The 23,068-nt window shown below is 36.5% G+C and overlaps 1 protein-coding gene across 1 annotated transcript in view; it reads left to right on the top strand.

The window, feature by feature from the left end:
• THSD7B (thrombospondin type 1 domain containing 7B) overlaps positions 1-23,068 on the top strand; it is a 904,397-nt gene that overhangs the window by 618,825 nt on the left and 262,504 nt on the right. Inside the window, exons 13-14 of the mRNA XM_030801337.1 lie at positions 8,690-8,884; positions 14,683-14,946. Of these exons, the coding sequence (XP_030657197.1) occupies positions 8,690-8,884; positions 14,683-14,946 (459 nt within the window). The remainder of the gene's footprint in view (positions 1-8,689; positions 8,885-14,682; positions 14,947-23,068) is intronic.

The raw sequence follows: 23,068 nt of genomic DNA, 5'->3' as shown, positions 1-23,068 counted from the left end.
GAAGTAGTTTTTGTCTTAAATTCTCTTTATGTGCTGTATTACATTTGTTGATTTGTATATGTTGAACCATTTTTGCATCCCTAGCAAGAAACCCACTTGATCATGGTGTATTTTTTGATGTGGTATTGGATTTCATTTGCTTGCATTTTGATGAGGATTTTTGCATCTATGTTCACCAGGGATATTTGTAGTGTGGTATGGGGTGTGTGTGTGTGTGTGTGTGTGTGTGTTGTTGTTGTTGTTGTATTCAGGAGGATTAATATCAGTTCTTCATATGTTTGGTGAAACTCATCTATGAATCCATCTGATCCTGGGCTTTTTGTTGTTGTTGGGAGACTTTATATTACTGCTTCAGACTCACTATTTCGTATTAGTCTGTTCAGGATTTCTGTTTGTTCTTGGGTTCATTTTGGGAGGTTGTATGTTTCAGGAATTAATCCATTTTCTCTTGGTTTTCTCATTTGTGAGCATGTAGTTTTTTCTTAATAGTCTCTGTTGATCTTCTGTATTTCTGTGGTATCAGTTGTTATGTCCCTTTTTCATTTCTGATTATGTTTATTTGGATCTTCTTTCTTCTTGGTTTGTTCAGCTAGTAGTTTATCAATTTTTTTTTTATCTTTTTAAAGAACAGGCCAGGCGTGGTGGCTCATGCCTGTAATCCCATCATTTTGTGAGGCCAAAGCGGGCAGATCACAAGGGTCAGGGATTCGAGACCAGCCTGGCCAACATAGTGAAACCCAGTCTCTACTAAAAATACAAAAATTAGCCAGGCATGGTAGCATGTGCCTGTATTCCCATCTATTGGGAGGCTGAGGCAGGAGAATCACTTGAACCCAGGAGGCGGAGGTTGTGGTGAGCTGAGATCGTGCCTGTACTCCAGACTGGACAACAGAGTGAGACTCAGTCTCAAAAAAAAAAAAAAAAAAAAAAAACCAACTTCTTTTTTTGTTAATCTTTTGCATGTTACTTTTGACTCTATTTTATTTAGTTCTGTTCTGATCTTTTTATTTCTTTTCTTCTGTTAACATTAGGTTTGGTTTGTTCTCGCTTTTCTAGTTCCTTGAAATGGAATATTAGTTTTTAAATTTGTGATCTTTATACTTTCTTAATGTGGGCATTTAATGCTACAAACTTCTCTCTTAGCACTACTTTTGCTGTACCCAACAAGTTTTGGTATGTTGTGTTTCCATTTTTATTTGTTTCAAAAATGGTTTAAATTTCTATCTTAATTTCTTCCTCGACCCAGTGATCATTTAGGAATATGTTGTTTGATTGCCACGTGTGTGTATAGTTTCCAAAGTTCCTCTTGTTACCAATTCCTAGTTTTATTCTGCTATGGCTTGAGAAGATATTTGATATGATTTCGATTTCTAAAAATTTGTGGAGGCTTGTTTTCAGCCTACAATGTGGTCTGTCCTAGAGAATGTTCCATGTGCTGGTAAGAATGCGTATTCTGCATTTGGTGCATTTAGGTAGAATGTTCTGCAAATTTCTGCTAGGTTCATTTAGTCTAAAGTCCAATCCACATCCATTGTTTTTTGTTGCTTTTCTGTCTTAATGATCTGTCTAATGCTGTGAGTAGGATGTTTAAATCCCCTACTATTATTGTATTGCTATCTCTTTCTGGAGTTCTAGTAATATTTATTTTATGAATCTGGGTGTTCCAGGGTTGGGTACATATATATTTAGAATTGTTATATCCTCTAACTGAACTGATCCTTTTATCATTGTATAGTGATCATTTTTGTCTTTTCATAAACTGTTTTTTATTTCAAGTCTATTTTATCTGATATAGCTACTGTGCTCCCTTTTGGTTTCTGTTTGCATGGAATATCTTTTTCCCCCTCTTTTCTTTCTGTCCATATGTGTCTTTAGAGAGAAAGTTAGTTTTTTATAAGCAATATGTGGTTGGATCATCTTTTCTTTTTCTCATTCTGCTTATCTATATATTTTAGGAGGAGCATAAACTTAATCCATCTATGTGTTTTAAAAGGAATGTAAATTTAATCTATTTACATTCAAGTTAATATTTACATGTGAGGTTTTGCTCCTGTCGTATTTGTCTTTAGGTGAAATTGTCTTTAGGTGAAATTCTATTGTGTTGCCATTAGATTCCTTTCTCTGCCTTCTTTGCATGATTATTTTATAAGACCTGTGAGTTTTATACTTTTTATGTTTTTATGGTGGTAAATATCAACCTTTCATTTCCATGTTTAGGACTCCTAAAGATTTTTTGTAGGACCAGTCTGACAGGAACGAGTTTCCTCAATATTTGCTTATTTGGGAAAGACTTTATTTTTCTCTATTTATGAAGCTTGATCTTACTAGGTATAAAATTCTTGGCTGCAGGTTTTTTCTTTCAGCTGTTTTTGTTTTTTTTTAACACAAAGTCTTGCTCTGTTGCCCAGGTTGGAGTGCAGTGGTGCGACTTTGGCTCACTGCAGCATCTGCCTCCTGGGTTCAGGTGATTTTGCCACCTCAGCCCCCTGAATAGCTGGGATTACAGGTACGCACCACCATGCCTGGCTAATTTTCGTATTTTTAGTAGAGATGGGGTTTCACCATGTTGGCCAAGCTGGTCTCAAACTCCTGGCCTTAAATGATCTCCCAGCCTTGGCCTCCGAAAGTGCTGGGATAACAGGCATAAGGCATGACACTCAGCCTCTTTCAGCAGTTTTTAAACACCTTCCCATTCTCTTCTGGCCTGTGAGTATTTTGCTGAGAAATCTGCTGTTAGTCTGATGGAGTTTCCTTTAAAGATGACTAGGCACTTTTATCTTGCTGCTTTAAAAATTCTTTTCTTCTTTTTGACTTTAGACAGTCTGATGATGATATTATCAGGGTTATTTTTTTTTTTTTTGCAGTGTATTTGAGGATTACTGGGCCTTCTGTATCTGAATATCTAAATCACTAGCTAGAATAAGGATGTTTTCATCAATTATTTCCTTAAATAAGGTTTCTAAACTTCTTTATTTTTCTTCTCCCTCAGAAATACTGATAATTCTTAAGTTCATTCAGTTTACACAGTTCCAAACGTCTTAAATGTTTTGTTCATTATTTATATTCTTTTCTCTTTATTTTTGTCTGACTAGATTATTTCAAATGATGTGTCTTCAGGTCCTGAGATCTTTTACTGGGTCTAATCTACTATTAACATTTTTAATGTATTTTGAAATTTCTTCAATGAACTTTTAAGATCTATTATTTCTGGTTGTTTTAAATAAATATGTCTATCACCTTGGTAATTTTTTCATTCATATCCTAAATTGATTTTCTAATTTTTTTGTCTTGGTTTTTGTCATTCATATCTTAAATTGGTTTTCTGATTTCTTTTGCATCTCTTGCATTGGGCTTCTCTAAAACATGCACTTTTAATTCTTTATCTGGCATTTTGAGAATTTTTTTTTTAGCCAGCATCTATTGCTGGTGGAGGATTACTATGTTTCTTTGAGGGTGTCGTAATACCTTGTTGTTTTTTTTCTATGCTTTTTGTATGTTTGCATTGATTTCTGCGCATCTACAGCACCAGTAGCTTCTTATTTTTGAATTTACTTTTATTGGGAGAAGCACTTTTTTCTTGAAGATATGGCTATGATGGTTGGGTAGGGTCATTTAGCTTTGCTTCTGGGGACATGTAGTGGCAAAGAGTCTATGATTTCCCCGGCTATAAATAGCTTTAGTGTGGTAGCCTCCTTGAATGCAGTTGTAGTAGTGGTACGCTGGGTGGATGAGCAGGCTCATGACCTCTTGGGCAGCTGGGGTGGCATATGCAATGAGGGATGGCAGTGGTCATGAGAAGCTTTTCTTCTTCCTTATCACTGTGATTTTTGTGTTAGAAACTGTTGTAATGGGCTGTGTGGGCTGGCCTCCAGACCAGCGGGTGGCTTTTGCAGGTTACAGCCAGCTGCAGTGATAGTGGTAGGATTTATGCCCAACCTCTCTTTCCTGGGAGAAGTGCTCAGATGTCTCACATGGCAGATTGGGCCGTGGAACCCCAGGGGCCTGGATCCTGTGCTGTGTCCTGGTGCAGGGGAAGAAGGTAGGTGGAGCTAGATAGTGCAAGCCTGTACTCAGGCCCACTAGTGGCAGGTGCATTTGCCAGCCCTGATTGAAGTGGTGGGGAAGTCCTCAGGCCCCCGGTTGAATGGCTTAGGCACAACCACTGTCATGCCAAAGAGTTAGCACAGTGAGGTAGAAGTAGTCCCAGTGCTTCAGCCTTGGCAAGCAGGAGTGGGATCTTAAAGCCTATAGTTTTATCCATAGATTTCTACTTCTGATTTAATCCTCAGAAATGTTCTCTGATTTAAGACACTATATATCTTTAATATTGGCACCAGAATTATATTGTAGGTAATGTATAATTAATATGTTTTTAAAATTTCTTTCCCCAGGAGTTGTGCAATGGAAGGGGCCTCTGAATTGGTTGTACCTGTGGTTACTTATTATCCCCATTTATGCTAAATGTCTTCTTTTCTAATTTCCTTTGTGTGTTTGTTTTGTGTGCTTTGCTGATTTTCCAGTCCTGCAGCCTTCCTACTTGCAAATTTCTTTAGTATTTTCATACCCTCTAGTATAATTCAATACACAGTAATTCAATTAATGTTTATGAATAAAATGATTACTTTTATACTAGAACATTCCCAACAAGGAAATGTTTCATTTAACTTTTTAGTGTTTTAATTTCCAGTGATCTTTTCACACTTGAAAATAAATTAGAATTCTGAACTAGAAGACACCTGGAAACTAACTTTTGGTCTGAACTGATGATTGCATGATCTGTAGCTGTTGAGTTTTTTCTTTCTTTTTTTTTTTTCTTCAACTCTGCAGTTTTTCAATGGCCTTCATCCTTGGGTTACCATTAAGAGATCTGTGGTCTTCAGGCTAATGTGGGTGCTGTCAAACATTATGTCCTAACTTTGCATGCATTTGGTGGCATTTAGAAAACCCAAATGCCTCCATTAAACTACTTTACAATACCAATTTATAAAGAAAAACAAACTGATTTGCTCTACACAGCCCTGTTAATTCAGTGAATGTGTCTTCACCATATCTGAGCTCTTGGTTCATTACTGATGCTTACAAATCTAGCACCAAATCCGGCGAAGATGCAAAAATATTTTCTCCTTACCTTTATTCTTCACACATTAAGGATGACCAAGAAACAAATGAGGCATGGTGAGGAGAACGTGTGTACATATACTTGCTTGGAGAATGATCAGCCCTGCTTTATTTAAAAGCAAATATAAAGGATAGTAATAATTAATAGCATTTATCAAGCTCCTTAGTGTGAGACATTGTTTTAAGAATTCTCACTAGTCTTTGTTATAGATACTGTTATGATACTCATTTTAAAGATGAAAATACTAGGGCATGAAGAATTAAATAACTTATCTTAGTTCACATAGCTCCTTGTGTAGACTTGAAATTTTCAATTATTGCCATTTGACTGCAATATGTGTGAATTCCACCCTACTCTATAGCTATTCTTTCTTAATTTCTTATGCTTTCCTTTATTAATTTGAAAAGTTCGATATAGATCTCTGTAAATGCAGTGTATTCTGATTTAGATAGTTTCTAGAACTTGAAAACATCATTCAATTTGGTTTATCGTAGCTTTTAAATTATAAACATATTCAAAAGAAATTATGTGAATAAAATATTCTAAAATAATTTATTATAATTGAAAAAAATATTTTTTATATATGTCAAGCACACGGTGGCTCACACCTGTAATCCCAGCACGTTGGGAGGTCAAGGTGGGCAGATCACTTGAGGTCAAGAGTTTGAGACCAGCCTGGCTAACATGATGAAACCCCATGTCTACTAAAAATACCAAAAAATTAGCCGGGCATGGTGGACAGTTGTAATCAGCTACTCTGGAGGCTGAGGCATGAGAATTGTGTGAACCCAGCAGGCAGAGGTTGCAGTGAGCTGAGATCGCATCACTGCACTCTAGCCGATGCAATGAAGCGAAACTGCATCTCAAAAAAAAAAAAAAAAAAAAAAAAAAAGGTTTAAATTTCACATAGCAATGCTTTTGAAAGTATTTAAAATGTGTCTTCATGTTATTCAGTGCATTGTCATTTTGGAAAAAAAATTAACTTGGCAAGATAAAAGTTCTCTAAATTAACTCTAAATTGGTTATCTAAACAAGCAATTCAAAGAACATTTGCTTGTACCCTACTTGAGATAAAATGTCTTGCTGTATTCATCATTAATGGCTGCAATATTCCCAACAAAGAAAATGCAGGTGATGTTGGCTTGATGTGTGATGGATTTTGTTCCTGCGACGTGGATAAAAACAAAAACAAAAAATATTCGGAATGAATGAATAGCTCCACCTGCCACAGAGCAGATGTACAAACTGGAAAGTATTGTGCGTGCATCCATTGTCATCTTAGCTAATTCCTTGGTTCTAAAGCATGAGATGGGTTTGGCTTTCACCAGTTCTAAAAAAAAAAAAAAAAAAAAAAAAGATAGGTTTATGGTGTTCAGACAGACCTATTATCTGATGTGCTCAGAATAAAGAACTAAATTCAGAATATAAGAAGAATGGGCATCTGAAAGGAGCCCCTATATACACTTACGCTGCATAAGAGAAGTTTATATAAAAAGTTTTTAACAACATAATCCTAAGCTGTGGTCTTTTTGTTCCTTTCACATAGCAGATTTTAAAGAACTGTAAAAAAAGTGATCTTAAACTATGATTTCTTTAGAATGATGAATTCAGCAAATATCCATTAACACAAAGCATGTCTAAGGCATCATGCCAAATATGGGTAGTTGGTAGACAGGGTGGACCAGAATTACGTGGGCCATTTAAACACAAAGATATTCCTGGTTTCTCACCCAGAGATGCTGATATGGCAGATCTGAAGTGGTACCAAGGAATCTGTGTATTCTCATATACATCCATGGTTAGGAATTAGAAAAGGTGTTTTCAACTGGGGCAATTTTGCCCCCAATGGAACATTTGGCAATGCCTGGAGAGAGTTTTGATTGTCACCACTTAAGAGGGGTGGATGTTACTGGCATCTAATGGGTAGAGGCCAGAGATGCTGCTACATATCTCACCACGCACAACACCCATTTACACACCCACAAATAAAACTGTCCAATCTAAATTTTCAATCGTGCCAAGGTTGAGAAATGTTGATCTAGAGAGTATAAATGTATATTATTTAACCAGAGTGAAAAAGATGAACCAAAATATTGTGCATTCATTCATAAATAAAATAAAATAAATGGCATTAGTCTAAAGAATTCAGTAAAAATTTAAGCAAAATTTTAGAAATGTGTTACCTCACGATTATTATTTTAAGGAATGACTAGAGAGTTCCTAGTTGAAAAAGTGTGTGACAGAAACTTTGAAAAGCTATAAAGAACTAAAAAGCTATAAAGAACTAAAAGTAGAATTACCATTTGATCCATCAATCCCACTACTCAGTATCTACCCAGAGGAAAAGAAGTCATTATTCAGAAAAGATACTTGCACATGCATGTTTATAGCAGCACAAGTCACAATAGGAAAATCGTGGAACCCACCCAAATGCCCATCAATCAATGAGTGGATAAAGAAACTGAGGTAAATATATATATATATACACACATATATATACACACATATACTATATATATATATACACACATACTATATATATACACACATACTATATATACACACACACTATATATATATGATTATATATATGATCATATATAGTATATATATATTATATATATATGATGGAATATTACTCAGCCATAAAAAGGAATGAATTAACAGCATTTGCAGTGACCTGGATGAGATTAGAGGCCATTATTCTGAGTGAAGTAACAGGAATGAAAACCAAACATCGTATGCTCTCACTGATATGTGGGAGCTAAGCTGTGAGGATGCAAAGGCATAAGAATGATACAATGACTTTGGGGACTTGGTGGGAACAGTGGGAGGGGGGTGAGGGATAAAAGACAACAAATATGGTGCAGTGTATACTGCTCAGGTGATGGGTGTACCAGGTTCTCACACATCTCCACTAAAGAATTTATGTAACCAAATACCACCTGTACCCCAATAACTTATGGAAAAATAAAATTTAAAAAATAAAATATATTTGCAATGGAAATGATCTGAATAGATTATGCTTGTGCTTGAAAAAAAATAAAAATTTTAACTGGTCCCTAAAAATTAATAAGGAGAAAAATTTTATTTACAGACAGCAGAAATACCTTTAAAAATACTGACTGTGTAGGTCTACTTCTGTAAGTGCCATCTAAACAAGCAAAAAACAAAAAATGACATCTAGGAGGAGTCGGTGATTTTTTAAAAGTGGTTTCGTCCTTTTCGTGTTCTCATCTTACTTATAGTTTCCCTTTCTTAGTTTTATATCATCTCTAGAGATTAGATGCTGAGGAGCAGGAAGTACAATAAATTACTGGAAGTTATTTTGGTTGCTGTCAATGCAGGGTTTGGATTAATAATGAAACCAATTAAATCCTCAAATACCTCCAATGGCAACAATAAAAATTTAATTTCTAGGGAGAAATAAGGTTAGCTATGTTGAACACCATTTGCACCATTTGTGAAACCCAAGTTTTTAAACATTGGGGGATTCTGCTGTCTTGTCAAAGAACCAGCAGCTGACTGATTTAATCAAAATAATAACAAAGAATTCATGCTTTTTTTCAGCTCTCTCATGCATCTCTGATGACAACCAGTCAGCAGAAATGATGGAATGCCTCAAGCAGACAAATGGCATGCCTCCCCTTGTGCAAGAATGCACGGTCCCATGTCGAGAAGACTGCACCTTCACTGCTTGGTCCAGGTTTACGCCCTGCTCCACGAACTGTGAAGCCACAAAAAGTAGACGGCGACAGCTCACAGGTATAGTGTGCATTTTACTCTTTAGCATCAGGCAAGCTGAACATCTCTGGATCTTTTGTGTAGAATATGAGGTCCAAAGGACAGGAATTTGCATCAGGTCTCTTCCTCTCTCTCCATTCCTCAGTGCATATCCTCAAACTCAGAACCATGCCTGGTACGTAACATGTACTCAATTAATGTTTGCAAAATGAATGAAAGATGTGAACTATTTTATAGCTATCAAGTTCCTCTCTATATAATTTTATAATCTTTGTAGTCATAAAAGGCATTTTATTCACCAACTTCTTTTGAATAGGTAATGGCAAAGTTTGTCATGTGCTATCATGCCAGGATCTCAGTGAGCTTGAAGGCAATCACTGATTTGGAAAGATTATCAAAAAAGATCTAACTGACATCATTGTCTTTTGCCATTATCTTATAAGCAATTTGACGTTTTAAAATTTTACTAGTGTAAGGCAAAAATCAAATTACATATACTGATTCTGCTTTTGTGGTATATTATTCATTATGAGTTCTGTTTTCAGCTGCAAAAATTTAATGGGAATTAAAGCAACTAATTGTTTAATTGAATTCCTGGGGCAATTTTTGCCTGCAGTATGCAAATAATTGATGCAATAGTATATTTTACTACGTGCCTAGATAAATATGCCACAACCTCTCTTCACTTCTTATGTGTTTGTATAAGCAGAAAATGAAGAACCAAAGGAAAATGCCAGAATAATCACTGAGATAATGAAATTGGTGTTGACATTGAAGAATTAAGCACAGATGACCATTTGTTCTCATGAGCAGTTGAAGGGCTAATTCTGTTGGTTTCAAGACCCTTTTGTCTGAATGCATTGCTTACCTGATTACATTTTGAATTTAAATCACCATTGTGGATTTAAGTAATCTGCTAGAGCCTTTAACAGGGTTTCTGCAAACAAACTGGAAGTCCATTTGTAAGTGTGGGTGAAATGCATAACTATAAACAGAAACACCAAACAAGAAATGCTGTACTTCCTGCCCTATCTTCCACAAAAATTTGTGCCACATAATTTGATGCAACATTGCTTGTTGCTAAGATACAACAAATTTCTCATAGAAACACAACACAGTGAGATAGAATGTATGTGACAGGAATATTTGAAGTTCAGGGGCCAATGAATGAAACTTTGTTTGCCTGTACAAACATAATGCATCAGAAGCCATTACTGTGGCAACTCCTTATATACTTGAGATGAGAGAGAATTTCCTGTAGAGGGAAAGGAAGTTTTTAATTAGTGGCCAGTGTTTTTGTTTTTTCCTGAAAGTTTATTCGTGATAGTTTGCACCTACATAACGAACATGGAAAATATTGAAAATCCTAGGATATTTATTCATTTTACAATCAGCACCATTTATGTTATTAATTGTTAAAACTCTAATGAATTTGAATTTTATTTAAAATGTTCTTTTTATATAAATATTGAAGAATAGCTGTATATTTTTTCTGCAAACTCTAAAAATTACTCATACTAAAAGACTGTTTGAAATTTCTTTTCTAAATTATTAACTGCTGTACTTTCAGGTGGCTAATTGACCTTTGTGTATCTTTATGTCTATGTGGCACCAAAACAAGTTAGCAATTTCATGAAATACATGAGTTTTTTAAAAAAAAAACAGTAAAATGAATCATTTAATATCACTGTTGGAAAAAAATCCCAGTGATGAATTGAAATATTTTCACTTTTCGAGACTTATTTTTATTGTCATGAAACTAATGCTTATATTTTGTTATCCCTAAGTAATTTGGTAGTAAATGCAATAAACAGTCTCTAACATGAATGCTGCTGAAAGCCTTGGACTCAAACTCCAAAGCCATGCGATTCTTTCTCTCTTTAACGCAAACACACACACTGAAACATAAAAACATAAATACAAGCCGCTTCATTGAATATGGGGTCATACAGGATATTTAACTTTCTTTTGTCCATTGGTAACAAGAGGCTTTAATTCACTGAGCGTTCTGTATGTTGTACCCAAACTATATCATCACAGGTTTTAGACTCAATAGTATGTAAAGCAATTGTTTATAGAATGCTGAAAATATTCCATTTATTAGATAGAAAACCTGTCCGGGTTATATATATATATATTATATGAGATATAATATATAAATATTTATTTATAATAACTAGATAAGTAGTACATATTCTGACTTAAGGAAGAAAAAGTCTTTAGAATTGTACTAGGGATTGATTTTTAATATTAACTTGTTCTGAATCCAAAGGTTAATGCTGATTTTGATTAGTATATAATCAAAGTAAAGGATCACTGATAATTTGTTTCTTATTGTGACAACCATTGCTGCATTAACTTGCTTAAATCCTTCATCAAACAGTGATGCTATGTAATTAAGAAGGATATCATAAACATAGAGGCAGCATATATTTGTATAGAATATTTGTTCTGCTAGTAACTTCTGGTCACCTTGTAGATGAACATTATTTTTCTTTTTTCTCCTCCTCCCTCTCTTTCACTTTTTTTCTCCTTCTTCCTTCTCCTTTATCTTTTTTTTTTTTTCACAACTTCCTTTTCTCAATTATTTAATGAATATTTTTTTGTTTACCACTTATGTGTGCTAGTCCTTGGTAATACCACAAGGGAATCAGTAGACGTGATCCTAAATTAACAGAGCTTGCAATCTAATTGGAGATATGGTGAGATTTTTACTGGAGATAATTACAGTATAGCTTCTGCTATAGCTGTTGTATTGGGAGCAGTACTCCAACAAATCCTATTGTTGTAACAAATTACCACAACATTGCTGGCTTAAAGCAGCACAGATTTATTATTTTACAGATCTGTAGTGTTTCACAGATCTAAATAAAGATGAGATGTTGGTAAGGCTGCATTTCTTTCTGGAGGCTTCAGGGGATAATTGTTTCCTTTCATTTTCAAGCTTGTAGAGGCTGTGCACGTCCTTGGCTCATGTTCCCCTCCCTCCATCTTCAAAGCCAGCAACATTGCATTTCTCTAACCATTCTTCCATGTTCAAGGATGGTTTTCTGGAGGGAGTAACCCATGAGTTTTGATCTGAAGGAGAAGTAGGCGTTAGCTAGCCTAAGGAAGGAGGGTAGAAATTGTGGAAATTTCTGGAGTAAACATACAAAGGCCAGAAGCAAAATGAGTAATTTCTAGGAACTGAAAGAGGCTTACTATGACTGTATTGTAACATGCTAGACGCAGAGTGGTACAATGTAGGCTAGAGGCAGATACAAATGGGTACAAATCATATAGGTCCTTGATGACCCTAGGGGAGGAGTCTGGATTTCATTCTGTGCTATGGTAAGCCACTGCAGAGTTTTCAGTAGACCAGTGATTTGATCAGATTTGTACTTTGAAAGCTGGCTCTGACTGCAATGTGGTGGACAGATTGAATGTAGTGAGGTATGACGGCAACAAGATCTTGGAGGAATCTGCTGTAATTTCAGCTGGAGATTTGCAGGTGGGGCGAAATATGGGTGACACCCATTGGAATGGAAACAAATGGACTGATGCAATGAATCTTTATGCATTTGAAGTGATATACCTTTGTCATTAATCAGATGTAGGGGGTTCAACAGAATAATTCAGGGCATTCCAACTTTTAACTTGGTGATATTGGTAGAATTGAGGAATGCAGGAGAAAGAAACATTGTGATGTAAAGAGAATGGGTATGATTGGTTCATTAGATGTAGATTTTTCAGTCTATGGATCAGAAACTTGAGCAAGAAATCTTGGATGAAGACAGTCATTTAAAATTGAAGAAATACGGATGATAATTTATACTCTTCAAATGGGTGAAGTTGTAGGATCAGATGAGAGATGAACCTAAGATGGTGCCTTGGAGAACCCCATCAGTTTAAGAGAGGTAGTGAAGAAAAATAGTTCACCAAGTGAAAATAAATAATATATGGCAAGAGAGAGGTGGGGGCATGGGGTGAGGGCGAGGAACAAAAAGATATGTTACGATGGAACTTGGAAAGAATATTTCAAGAATGAAAGTGTAGTCAATAGTCTGAACTATCATTGAGTGATTAGACCTGAAAGATAAGGAATAAAAGATATTCCAGGGTTTTGGCTTTGTTTCTTGTTTTTGTTGTTGTTTGTTTGTTGCTTGATAACAGTGGTTTCCAGAAATAAGTAGACAGAATCCAGGGTTAAGTGGGTTTAGAAGAGAAATGAAACTAAAGAGATAAAGACTGAGAGATTCAACAATATTTTATGGAAGTTTGAAAAAAGGGAGGTCTTGAACCTGCTAAATGCTAATAGGAAGGAGCCACTCACTAATTATTGATATATCTCTCAGCCAGTAAATTTTCATGGCTGTGTTGGAGGCTGTGCTTTTCAAACTTATTCTAGTGTCCTAATGGTAGAGGCAAGTGAATACCTTCTATCAGAAGTATAGCTGAATCTACTACCAGCTCAACTTCAGGTCCTGCAGAAATTCTTTTTTTTTTTTTTCTTTTTTCAGACAGCGTCTTGCTCTGTCGCCCAGGCTAGAGTGCAGTGATGCGATCTTAGCTCACTGCAACCTCTGCCTCCTTGGTTCACGTGATTCTCCCACCTCTGCCTCCTGAGTAACTGGGATTACAGGCACCTGCCAACACACCTCATTTTTGTATTTTTAGTAGAGATGGGGTTTCACTATGTTGGTCAGGCTGGTCTCGAACTCCTGATCTCAAGTAATCGTCCTGCAATGGCCTCCCAAAGTACTGGGATTACAGGTGTGAGCCCCAATGCCCAGCCTAGAAATTCTTATTTATTGCAAACATAAGCATCATGGCAGACCATAGAGCCAATCATCCCATCAGCAACTCTAGAATTGTATGTAATGCAAACCATGTGTCAATGAGAAAGTAGCCCATGCATCAGCTTGTTTCAGGCATTTCAGAACAGCCATAAACACAGAAAATAGACCAATAAAACTGCCTATATATGTTATAACCAGCCATGACTCTAGCTAATGACTCACTAATGAGAAAACAAAAGGTGAAATTATTAGATCTAGGAAAATTTTTAGTAATCTAGAGGAATTGTGTTGACAGCAAAGTTGAATCAAGTTACAGCCTGATTCAGAATCCACTAAACATGATTACCAAGTGTTTACAGCTGTGAAAAATGACACTTCATTGTCTTACTCAGAGTTGGGACCACAACTAACAGGTCCGTCAAAGTGAATTGGTAAGATAAAGTCATATTTCAGAATACTTAATTTAGAAGAATCTCTCAAAATGAAAGAGCTTTTTCTCTGATTAAATTATCCAGTATGACTTGATCATTTATTTCAATTTATTGTTTCTATAAATGTTTGGGAGCTGCCTGCCTGATGGCAGAGACCAAAATGAGTTTAACTTTGTCCATCACATTGCAAGAGACCTCTACTAAGAAGAGAGGGAGTTAACCACTTAGATGCTTTCGTTGGTTCCCTGGCAATCATTAGTCAAGGGGAATGGGGACAGGGTTATCAATATGTTTTTTTCCAGCAAACTATAGAGAAAATAATTTTAAATAAATTAACTGGAATTCTCTAGCTATAGCAAACATCTTCTAAATATTTTATGCCACTCTCAAACATTAAACCATTTTCTACTTTTTTCAAATTAACTTGAATTTCACAGTTGTTCTGAGTTGTTGCCATTGTCTCAAGATTTACTTTCATGGCCAAAGAGTGAAGAAAACAAAGGCTTTATTTTATTTAATATTCTAAAAGTGTACAAATACAAAAGTGTGAGTGACTTTTAGTAAAACAGCAGATAGGCATTTAATATCTCAATGTCTCTTGTTGGAACAGGGAAAAGCAGAAAGAAGGAGAAATGCCAGGATGCTGACCTTTACCCTCTAGTGGAGACAGAACTATGTCCTTGTGATGAATTTATATCCCAACCTTATGGAAACTGGTCAGATTGCATTCTTCCAGAAGGCAGAAGGGAGCCTCACCGAGGACTGCGGGTACAAGGAGACACCAAAGAATGTGGAGAAGGCCTGCGCTTTCGAGCAGTAGCCTGTTCTGATAAAAATGGAAGACCTGTTGACCCCTCCTTCTGCAGCAGCTCTGGTAAGGAGATGGATAAGAGTAACAGATGAGAACACTCACACACAGCTCAGGAGGTTTGTCTCAGGTCTAGAATTAATACTCTGCTCTATAATAATTGTTTCAGTTCTCCTTTGTCAATAACCCATTGTCTCTCATAAAATATGGACAGATGAAATGCATATATCTGTATCTCAGTGATTATCTGGAATGTGATGGTGTTGGATCCCTGACTCACTTCATTCTCTACTTCACCTTTGTTTATTAGCCGCCTGTTTACTGGTGGTCAGCACTGCTGTTCCACTTCGCTGAGAAAGCCAAAGCCAAGTACAAACAAATATGTTCCATGCTATTTTTTGGTGCTCTGACCATATACATAGAAGGCATCAGAACTTGAGTGTCTTCTGATATAGTTGAGAAAAAAAAATCAATGAAAAATTGATTTTAAAAGTTTTACTATATAAAGGCTGGGCGCAGTGGCTCACGCCTATAATCCCAGCACTTTGAGAGGCCATGGCAGGCAGATCACCTGAGGTCAGGAGTTCAAGACCAGCCTGACCAACATGGAGAAACCCTGTCTCTACTAAAAATACAAAATTAGCCGGGCGTGGTGGCGCATGCCTGTAATCCCAGCTACTCGGGAGGCTGCAGCAGGAGAATCGATTGAACCTGGGAGGCAGAGGTTGCAGTGAGCCCAGATTGTGCCATTACACTCTTTCCTGGGCAACGAGAGCGAAACTCTGTCTCAAAAAAAAAAAAAAAAAAAAAAAAAACAGTTTTACTATATAAAGTTTAAGTATACCCAAGTTAATAGAATAAAACTGTAGGAAAAAAACAAGAGATAATCTCAGAGAGTTTTGTCAGATGTTAATCTGGGAAAATACTGTTTTTGAACCTTAATTGGGAGAATCTGAAAGATCTGGGTGTATGCAAAAAGAAATGGAGGTTAAATACAGCTGGGGTGAAAGTTGGTGAAACAGGCTGAAACTGATCATTACAATGGAGCCTCTGAATTTCCTGCTCTGTTTTTCTTTCTTTTTTTTTTTTTTTTTTTTTTTACTAGTTTTTTAAAAAGAATGAACAAGTCTAGAAACAAATGGGTAGATTTTGGTCTTAGTCATCAAGGTTTTGTGTACTAATAAACATTCTCAGTAATACCAGAAAATCAAATTCAATTATAATGTACAAGCTAAGTAAATGATAGTTCTTCTTTATTGCCAGTGTACTAGCTATCTTTATTTAGATATACCCATATCATTATACAATGAGATTTAATGACTTTTAAATTAATACTCCCATTGCTTTATATAGGCTTCCTAGATTAGTCTACATTAATTTTTTAAGTGATTTGACTTTCAGAAACATTAAATACATCACAAGAAAGTAATGGACCCATTTTAAGGTGCTGTAATCTTTGTTTTTTAGCTTGTATGTGTGCATTGGTTTATTCATTCATTTGAACAAAACGTTTTTATTGACCATCTGCTATGTACCTGGACATCTATAACTTGAGTGTACAGTTAAGGGGAAGTCAGAAACTTGTGGAGTTTACTGTCCAGTGGGGGATAGAAATAAAACAAATACATAAAAAGAATTTCAAGTTTTGATTAGCTCTGAGGATGCTGAATAGAAAATTTTTTGATAGACTTTAGGGAAGCCTTCACTGAAATGACATAAATCTAAGATGTGAAGGGTAAGAAGGAGGCAGATGTACAAAGCACATAACAAGGTTGTTTTAGTTAGTGGGGTGTCCAGAAGATAAAAGCTAGGAAAGATGTTTTGGATGAAAAGAAAACCCTGTGGTTTGAGCATAGAGAGTGAGGAGAGAGCTGTGTGAGGTGAAGTTGAAGAAGTATGTGGAATCTTGTGAGACAAGCCAAGGAATATGGATATAATTTAACTGCAGTCATCAGCTTGGAAGTGGGGTGAGTAATGTTAGCCAATTTAGAGATTGTAAAGATCACTTTTGACTACTGTCTACAAACTGTCTTAAATGGGGGAAGGAAGCTGCTGGGAAACTCCTTGATTAATCAAGGAAAGACATGATGGTAGGTTAGACTAGGGTGGTGGCAATAAAGAAATACAGAGTAATTTTAAGATGTAATTTAGAGATAGAATTGACAAGATTATTCCAAATGCAAGTCGTCTTTTCTATATGTTATCTGTCATTCATCCCTAATTTTGCATGAATTTGTGGAGGGTTTTTTAATTTAGAAAAGAATCATTTCAGGTTAGAAATGAAAACATCTTGAAACAAGAGGAGACATTTGTAATTCAACCAATTTGCAATGTCATAGCAAAAGCTATTAGGGAATCTAAGAGACTTTCACCAAATGAAAATCGTGCTTTAATCAAAATTTACTGTAGCCTCATCACTTTTATGGTACTTGTATTAAGCTACTTTCACAGTATATATTTTCAAAAAACGGTTTTTTAAAAAAAATAGCAAGTGAAAATACCTTATTGTGTCACCTCTAGGGATATGACATATGCTTGTCTATCAAAGGAAAAAAAATCTTTTAATGGTTACTAATAAAGACTTAGTGTGTGTATGTATGTGTATATATATATATCCATCTGTGAATTGGGGTAGGGCACTGTGACTCATGCCTGTAATCCCAGCCCTTTGGGAGGCATAGGCGGGAAGATTGCTTGAGTCCAAGAGTTTGAGACAAGGCTCGTCAACATAGGGAGGCCTTGCCTCTAGAAAAAATAAAAAATTAGCCAGGCATGGTAGCATGCATCTGTGGTCCCAACTATTTGGGAGACTGAGGTGGCAGGATCACTTGAGTTTGTGGGAGGTCAAGGCTTCAGTGAGCCATGATTGTGTCACTGCACTCCAGCCTGTGTGAAAGAATGCGACCCTGCCTCTAAGTATACATATATATGTATATGAATTAGCTCACTATTAAGAATTACATTATAGGTTAGGTGCAGTGGCTCATGTCTGTAATCCTAGCACTTTGGGAGGCCAATGCAGGTGGATCACTTGAGGCCAGGAGTTCAAGCCCAGCCTGGCCAACATGGCAAAACCCCATCTCTACTAAAAATACAAAAAGATTAGCCAGGTGTGGTGGCAGGCGCCTGTAATCCCAGCTACTTGGGAGGCTGAGGTGGGAGAATCACTTGAACTCAGTAGGCGGAGGTTGCAGTGAGCCAAGATCATGCCACTGCACTCTAGCCTGGGTGACAGAGCAAGACCCTGTCTGAAAAAAAAAAAAAAAAAAAAAAATTATTATCATGGGCAAACTGTGGCATAGGATAATGACCTGAATCTGGATCTCCCAATAAGAATGGTAAGTGCTTCCCCCTTTTAAATCTTTACTTGGACTTTGTCTCCCATTTGCATTTTAGACATGAGCAGGATTCCCTACAATGATATCAGGGAGACTTCTTCATGAGGATAATTACTCCTCGTCAAGCATAATGTGTTCTATATGGCCCCTGTTGGATACACATAACTGTGGGAACACAACTCCATAAATTCTGAGTTATCCATACTAATGGATTCCATGGATAACTCAAACCACAGATAATCACAGCCAAGTCTGCTTGGCTTTGGGAGTATCACAATGAGGAGAAATATAAAAATTGCAATTTATTTTTTAAAAAACTTTAAAATGGAGTTTGTCTCTATGTTTTGTCAGCCCCTATTGGCTCTTAATGAGTTTCATCACTGCCTGATGCAAAAGTGCATGGCGTCGTCTCCATCTGTGTGACAACAGGTCCAATGATGGTACTACCTAAATTGGGCAGCAAAATATCCCATGACAAAATTAAGATTCTTGAGGTGAGCCACTTCCAACCATGTTTCTTATATCAGTGTTTGTTTGTTTGTTTGTTTTTTGTTTTTCAAAGAACAGGACAAAAAAGTACTCCAGTATGCCAATACACTGAATTTTATCTCTCCCTGGCTCTGCCTTCATCTCTCCTTTCATTCGGGTCTCTACTGAATATCCCCTCATATCAAGTCTTTCTGACTCCTCTGATAATTGATCCACCTCATCACTTCCTATTTCCCTTGCCAGTCTTTATGTTTTTTCATAGCACTTAATCACCAACTGACACATTATATATTTACTTTTTAGAAATGAGTGCTTATTGTCTCTCCCTGCAGTCGATTGTAAAGTTCCAGGAGAGTGGAAACTTTTTAAAAGTCTTTTATTTATTTTTGACTGCTGTATCCACAACAGCTACAGTGTCAGAAATTTCATAGACATTCAAAACATATTTTGGAAAACATGACTGAATCATCGGGTTCTGGTAGTTTTGTCTCCAAAGTATGTCTCGTCTTTTCCTTTCCTTTTGCTATCTTCTGCATATTGTGATCTTATGCTATTCTGTCTTGACTTATCCATCTGATATCTGTCATGCCAGGAGCCATCAGCCATCATACTGACACGAAAATGTGTCCAAGCCATAGGCCTGCTTGCAGTCTTTCCTGGTCTCTTTATGTAGCAGCTCCTCAGTTGGACCCTCGAGGACTTCCATGAGGATGTACTCCACCTGGCATGCCCTTTTTCATCCTGTCATGGGACTCTTCATTCTCTGGGTTAAGATCAGGTGCTACCCATTGCAGGAAGTATTTCCCCTTCTTCCACTCTTGTGTTTCTTTGTAACACTACATTTAACTTTATTTAAAAAATCCATGTAGATCTCTATTTCTCTTACTAAATTGAAAATTCATTGAAATTCATGATTGTATCATGTTTATTTCTCCATCCCCAATACCTTTCACAGGCTCTGGCCCCACACAGGCTCTCAGTATCTGTTGGCTGAATGAATGGAAAGGCTAGTTTAGACAAGAGTCAATACACATATGCCCATATACAAGTTCTGAAGTGTGTGTGCAGTGTATGCACATGATTTAACAGCCCTTTGGGTAGAACAGCTGTGTATAACAAAAGCAGATCTATAGAGAAGCCACTTGTGTAACACAGAGACAAAGAGCACAGAAAACCTTATTCTGTTTTGCCCTAGATGTATAGTTTGGGAATAGAGGAAATGAAATTGCATTGCTACTAGTGGATAAGCAATGTTTTTGAAACAATGGAAGAATGCAGAAGGAATGATTTTTCAGGTGATCCAGTGACAAAAATGTGAATAAGCTTTCATTCATCAAATTATGAAATGAAAATGTAATCTGTTTTCTATCTGATTCCAGATAAATTATAATTGATTTGATAGGCAATTATTTCATTATATATCATCCACATATAATTTAGCATTTGCAATTTAACAATTATAATTTCGTTAATTTACTGTAATATATAAGTAGGTATGGATAGAAGACAAAGCAAAATAATAATCATAATCTAAAGAATCTCTTTTTGGATTTAAGAAATAAATATTTACATGTCTGCAATCACTGGAAAAGTGAATTTAATATTAATGCATTTAGAAAGTTTAGATTTGCTGTGTATGTGTTGAATTTTACATAATTGAAATATTTCTCTTACAACTCTATATGAACAAATTTATTTTGGCTGAGGTGGGAGAACATGCTTGGGACTGAAAATTACATCTTTATTAATCAGGGTGATTAAAAGAGTTTTTTTTTCTGATTCCAGGTCTAGGTTCAAAATCAACCATTTTATTTTATTTTATTTTATTTTATTTTATTTTGAGACAAAGTTTCCTCTGTAGCCCAGGCTAGATTACAGTAGCATGATTATAGCTCACTGCAACTTCAGAGTCCTGAGCTCAAGTGATCCTCCTGCCTCAGCCTCCTGAGTATCTAGGACTACTGGCTAATTTTTTTTTTTATTTTTTATTTTATGCAGAGGTGAGGTCTCCCTATGTTGCCCACACTGGTCTCAAACTCTTGGGCTCAAGCAATCCTCCCACCAAGGCCTCTCAAACTGCTGGAATTACAGGCATGAGCCACTGCAACTGGCCTAAGAGAGCATTTTATATATAAAGTGTCCTTATTGGGAGAGCCTGACCCTGATAGTCATGTAGCTTCTTTTCTATTTTCCCTAAGTGTCAGCTGGTCTGAGAAATAAAGGGACAGAGTACAAAAGAGAGAAATTTTAAAGCTGGGTGTCCAGGGGAGACATTAAATGTCGGCAGGTTCTGTGATGCCCCCCGAGCCGTAAAACCAGGAAGCTTTTATTAGTGATTTTCGAAAGGGGAGGGAGTGTACGAATAGGGTGTGGGTCACAGAGATCACATGCTTCACAAGGTAATGAGATATCACAAGGCAAATGGAGGCAGGGTGAGATCACAGGACCACAGGATGGGGGTGAAATTAAAATTGCTAATGAAGTTTTGGGCACACATTGTCATTGATAACGTCTTATCAGGAGACAGGGTTTGAGAGCAGACAACCAGTCTGACCAAAGTTTAATAGGTGGGAATTTCCTTGTCCTAATAAGCCTGGGAGCGCTATGGGAGACTGGGGCTTATTTCATCCCTATAGCTTCAACCATGAATGATGGCCGCCCCTGAAGCGGCCATTTCAGAGGCCTACCCTCAAGGATGCATTCTCTTTCTCAGGGATGTTCACAATATTTCTCCCATTTGCTTTTGAAAGAAGAGAAATATGGCTCTGTTCCGCCTGGCTCACCGGCAGTCAGAGTTTAAGGTTATCTCTCTTGTTCCCTGAACATTGCTGTTATCCTGTTCTTTTTTCAAGGTGCCCAGATTTCATATTGTTCAAACACACATGCTCTACAAACAATTTGTGCAGTTAACGCAATCATCACAGGGTCCTGAGGTGACATACATCCTCCTCAGCTTACAAAGATGACAGGATTGAGAGATTAAAGACAGGGATAGGAAATCACAAGGGTATTGATTGGAGAAGTGATAAGTGTCCATGAAATCTTCACAATTTATGTTCAGAGATTGCAGTAAAGACAGGTGTAAGAAATTATAAAAGTATTAATTTGGGGAACTAATAAATGTCCATGAAATCTTCACAGTCCACATTCTTCTGCCATGGCTTCAGCCGGTCCCTCCGTTCGGGGTCCCTGACTTCCTGCAACATGTCCTGGCAAAGATTTGTGGATATCAAAGGCAGGACACATGTATTAATCTATTATGAGCAGTCTGCATAAGTCCAGTTCATGGAAGGGACTGAATAATTATATTATACCCTCTCTCCCAGAAAGAAATAGAAACTTTTTAGTCATATGAAATTCTTGCCAAATGACTCATTGCCTAAATCCTTTACACCTTTATGTTTATTTACTAAGACATTAAAAGGCTCTTCAGTTCACCACTTGGGGAAGAATAATAGTGTCTGGGCTGAGGAGATTTGCATTGATAAGATAAAGAATATGTTTATATGTTTTCATGTTGTGATTTTGCCTCTTTTGCTATTTTTGTTTGTTTTAACATGACCATAGATATAAACTGCATATAATATTGCTGCTTTAGAGCTGTTTCTCTCTTCTGTCCACTTTTCTCCAGCCCCATTGCTCTGCCTTAGTTCAGGCTACTTTACGTTTCTTGTAGATTCACTGCAGTGGTGGCCCATCCACTGTCCTCACTCAGTCCTTCCTGCCAGCCTTTCTTCCATTTCAAGGAGAGGAATCTTTCCAAAAGGCAAATCTGATTATCACTCCCATAGATTTTAAGCCCTCAAATGGCAACCCATTGCCCAGACCCCTTAGAATGGGATACAAGCCCTTCATGATTTTACCCTCCTTTTTTTTAAATCAATATAAAAGATTTACATATTTTCTCCATACAATTGATAATTTGAAACATTCATATAATCATATTAGGTTAAGTAGAATATTCATCACCTTAAATATCTTTTCTTTATGCTAGAAACATTCAAATTACTCTTCTAGGTATTTTGAAATGTACAATAGATTAATGTTAACTAGAGTCACTCTACTGATCTATTGAAAACCAGATTTTATTTTGTCCTAAGTATATATTTGTACCTGTTAATCAACCTCTCTTCATCCCTCCTATTTTTTCCAGCCTCTGGTAATCACCAATCTACTCTCTATTTTTATGAATCTCCTTTTATAGCTCCCACATATCAGTGAGGACATGTGATATTTGTCCTTCTATGCTTGGCTAATTTCACTCAACATAATGACCTCCAGTTCAATCAATGTTGCTGCAAATGACAGGAGTTCATTCTGTATAGTGGCTGAATAATATTCCACTGTGTATATATATCACT

The sequence above is a fragment of the Nomascus leucogenys genome, chromosome 20 (genome assembly GCF_006542625.1).
Source record: "Nomascus leucogenys isolate Asia chromosome 20, Asia_NLE_v1, whole genome shotgun sequence".
Lineage (NCBI taxonomy): Eukaryota > Metazoa > Chordata > Mammalia > Primates > Hylobatidae > Nomascus > Nomascus leucogenys.
This window is presented reverse-complemented; position numbering and strand designations above follow the sequence as displayed.